Raw genomic sequence first — 3,413 nt, 5'->3', positions numbered from 1 at the left:
AAGTTATTCTATAAAGGGAGACAACATGAGAAAAATGAAAATGATTTTGGTTTAAAAATATCTACTAATAATAATAATAAACTAATAAAAATATCATAACTCAAGTCAAAATATATAAAAAAAACTAAATTATTTATCACATTAAAAAAAGATACAGGGCTGAGGAATAAAGATTAATGTCTTTTTTATTATTGTGTTTTTTGTTTATTTACGTCAGTGTTCGCGTCTATTTTTCGTTGACATTGTGTCATTTTATCTTGATATTGTGTTATATCACTCAAAAGTGTGTAATATTTATGATCAATTATGATTTTTTTTATTTATGATTGTGTTTATTGTGTATTTTCGTCATTTTGTCTTTTTTACTCGACATTGTGTTTTTTTTAAAGGAGAAAGATGGGAGAAATATTTTAGTTTTTATTTATATTTTTAATTATAACTTTTTTACTTTTTTTTGATTTTTTTTAAATAATGTTTTTAGCCATAAATCTTTCTCACACTTTTGATTTTTGTCTTTTTTTCGTACTTTTAACTTTTTCCTAAAAAAATAAATCTCAGATTCTTTTATACAAAATAATATTATTTTACAAACACGTGAATTTTTTTTTCGAATGGTGACTTTCATAGTTAAGCTAGCACTGCGTGACTAAGTCGTACCCACCACCCCAATCAGGCCAGCTATGTTGACATGATTGGGATCCATGCGTTCCCGGTAAAACCCAGTTTGCTCACCTCGCCCGGAGGCACAGCATGTTTTAATGCTCTGGAAAAATCCGGTCGGAATCAGGAATCGAACCCGGGACACCCGGGTCATCAAATATTCATATTTAAGAAACACTTGTTTGTTATTTTAATTATTACATATAATGATAGGTATATAAAAAAATCAAAAAAAGAAAATATAAAAAAGTTAGTTATTAGTCGAAGAGATAGAGGGTGGGTTTGTGAGTTTGCTTGTCCATGTAATGGTGCGGTAGTTCCAATACCGTGACAAAACCTTCACCACTAGCATCTCCATGTTTTCAGATTCCTTCCTTCTCTAAACAATAATATTAATATTAATAACACTCTGTCTCATCACAATTGAATGCTTAGTTAGTTACAACACCATGGCCACATCATCGTCATCTACATCTTCTCTTTATTTTCCGGCCACTTCTGCTGCCGGAACTCGTACTTCCTTTCATACCGCCACTGCATTCATACGCTGTCGCCGTAGCCGTAGCCGTCAGCTCACTCGATTGAAGGTTAATAAGTCCGTAATTCGATCAGATTTGGACAGTGATGTTTCGGATATGAGAACTAATGGTACGGAATTGTGCTGATTGTATTAGGTTATTGATTAGTGATTACTATTTGATAATTAAATAGTTTATGTTTTGTTGATTTATTTCATAATTACTTACGAATTTTATATATGAGAATGGAGTTTGTTGTTTAAGGTATCACCGATTCACCAGATTTTTCGACTTGCGGTATTTGTTAAGACTTTTGACGAGATTACGTAGTTTATCACAAGAGGTTTATGATTCCAATGTTTTTGGAACATGTTTTTAATAGAGCCGAGCTCGAGTTAAAGATTCCAGCTCAACTTTGATTTTGAGTCGAACTAGCTTGGTATGAAGTTCGAGTCGAGCTCAAGCTAACCTTGGCTCAGCTCAGCTCGTTAACGTCCTTTAAGTGTTGTTCCCTGCCGCATCGTGCTGGCACTAATGTGATTATGTGGTGATCAGTTTGTTACTTATGGCTCTTTCATTTGCTGGTTTGTCAGTTAGGTTTCGCATCTATCTTGTACCGATACTGTAATTTGGGACATTACCTGAGTAACATGGCCTAATAATTCTTATTCCTACTTAATTTGATGAAAGCATAGAATTATTGCCTTAATGGACAATAATATTTGAATTGTGATAATACTTATAATTACTGGATTAATATTGTGGTGGTGCCTAATGAATCAGTGCTAAGTTGCTGTGATGTTAACTTTATTGCTTTATTATCTTTCTTTTTAGTAACATGACATGGTTCTGAGTCCAGATTTGCTTGTTGTGTTGTTAAATCGTCAGCTCCAAAAGGATTATTTCCACCAGAACCTGAACATTATCGGGGACCCAAGTTAAAGGTGGCAATCATAGGTGCTGGCCTTGCTGGCATGTCAACCGCAGTGGAGCTATTAGATCAAGGGCATGAGGTATTTAACAACTTGATTGAAAAGAACAGTAGTAAATGGTTTAACTATGCTTTACCTTGTTTGCACACACGAGTTCACTTCAAATTTTCACCACAATGCTTGAACTTTTTTAATTCTGCAGGTGGATATATACGAGTCAAGGACCTTTATTGGTGGAAAAGTTGGTTCATTTGTCGACAAACAAGGAAACCACATTGAAATGGGACTCCATGTTTTCTTTGGTTGTTACAATAATCTGTTCCGTCTTCTGAAAAAGGTGAAATTCCTTTGCAAATTCTGAAACAATTATCACAAACTCACAATTGAGATGAAATTATCCATCTGTAAGAATCTTTGATAAGTTTCATGTGGCTTATTTGTAACCTAGGTTGGTGCTGAAAAGAACCTTCTTGTCAAGGATCATACTCACACTTTTGTGAACAAAGGAGGAGAACTTGGCGGTAATTTTTTATATTTAGTTCGGAAGTATTTTAACTAATTAACTTACACATTGGTGTAAAGTAATTATGATGTTAAAATACTTAACATATTTTTTAATTCATGTACACATTGCAGAACTTGATTTTCGCTTTCCTGTTGGAGCACCATTACATGGGATTAACGCGTTTTTAACTACAAATCAGCTTAAGGTAACATCATATTTATGCAATTACAGTCTTTCTGTAATGATAGTAAAATATGAAAAAACAACCCATTTGTTAATCTGTTAAATAATCGTATCATGATATGCAGACATATGATAAAGCCAGAAATGCTGTTGCCCTAGCTCTAAGTCCAGTTGTGAGAGCACTTGTCGATCCAGATGGAGCTATGACACAAATACGGAACCTAGATAACGTAAGAACCATGATCCAAGATTGATATTTTTTTTATTTTCTTTTATGTAAGTTAATAAAGTCATTGCCTTTGAATGTGGCTTTTTCAACAGGTTAGCTTCTCTGAATGGTTTATGTCTAAAGGGGGAACGCGTACAAGTATTCAGAGGATGTGGGACCCTGTTGCTTATGCTCTTGGATTTATTGACTGTGATAATATCAGTGCACGGTGTATGCTCACCATTTTTTCATTATTTGCCACCAAGACAGAGGCCTCATTGTTGCGTATGCTTAAGGGTTCTCCTGATGTCTACCTAAGTGGTCCTATCAGAGATTATATTATAGAAAGAGGAGGAAGGTATGATTATATCAAGTTACTTAGTTTAATCGCGGACAACAATATGGAA

At 34.1% G+C, this 3,413-nt stretch overlaps 1 protein-coding gene across 1 annotated transcript; it reads left to right on the top strand.

Moving 5' to 3' along the window:
• Window positions 1-924: 924 nt before the first annotated feature.
• Window positions 925-3,387, top strand: LOC143577914 (zeta-carotene desaturase, chloroplastic/chromoplastic-like; the record flags this gene model as incomplete). The annotated part of the gene is made up of 7 exons (XM_077061629.1): window positions 925-1,308; window positions 2,067-2,191; window positions 2,313-2,447; window positions 2,559-2,631; window positions 2,747-2,820; window positions 2,924-3,028; window positions 3,120-3,387. Coding segments are annotated over exons 1-7 (979 nt in total), but the record flags the coding sequence as incomplete, so codon positions are not given.
• Window positions 3,388-3,413: the final 26 nt, after the last annotated feature.

This window comes from Bidens hawaiensis, unplaced genomic scaffold (genome assembly GCF_021521415.1).
Source record: "Bidens hawaiensis isolate Kalapana, Puna unplaced genomic scaffold, B.hawaiensis_p1.1 tig00028927_1, whole genome shotgun sequence".
NCBI classification, from domain to species: domain Eukaryota; kingdom Viridiplantae; phylum Streptophyta; class Magnoliopsida; order Asterales; family Asteraceae; genus Bidens; species Bidens hawaiensis.
Note: the sequence above shows the minus strand (reverse complement) of the source record. Positions and strands in the feature narration are given on the sequence as shown.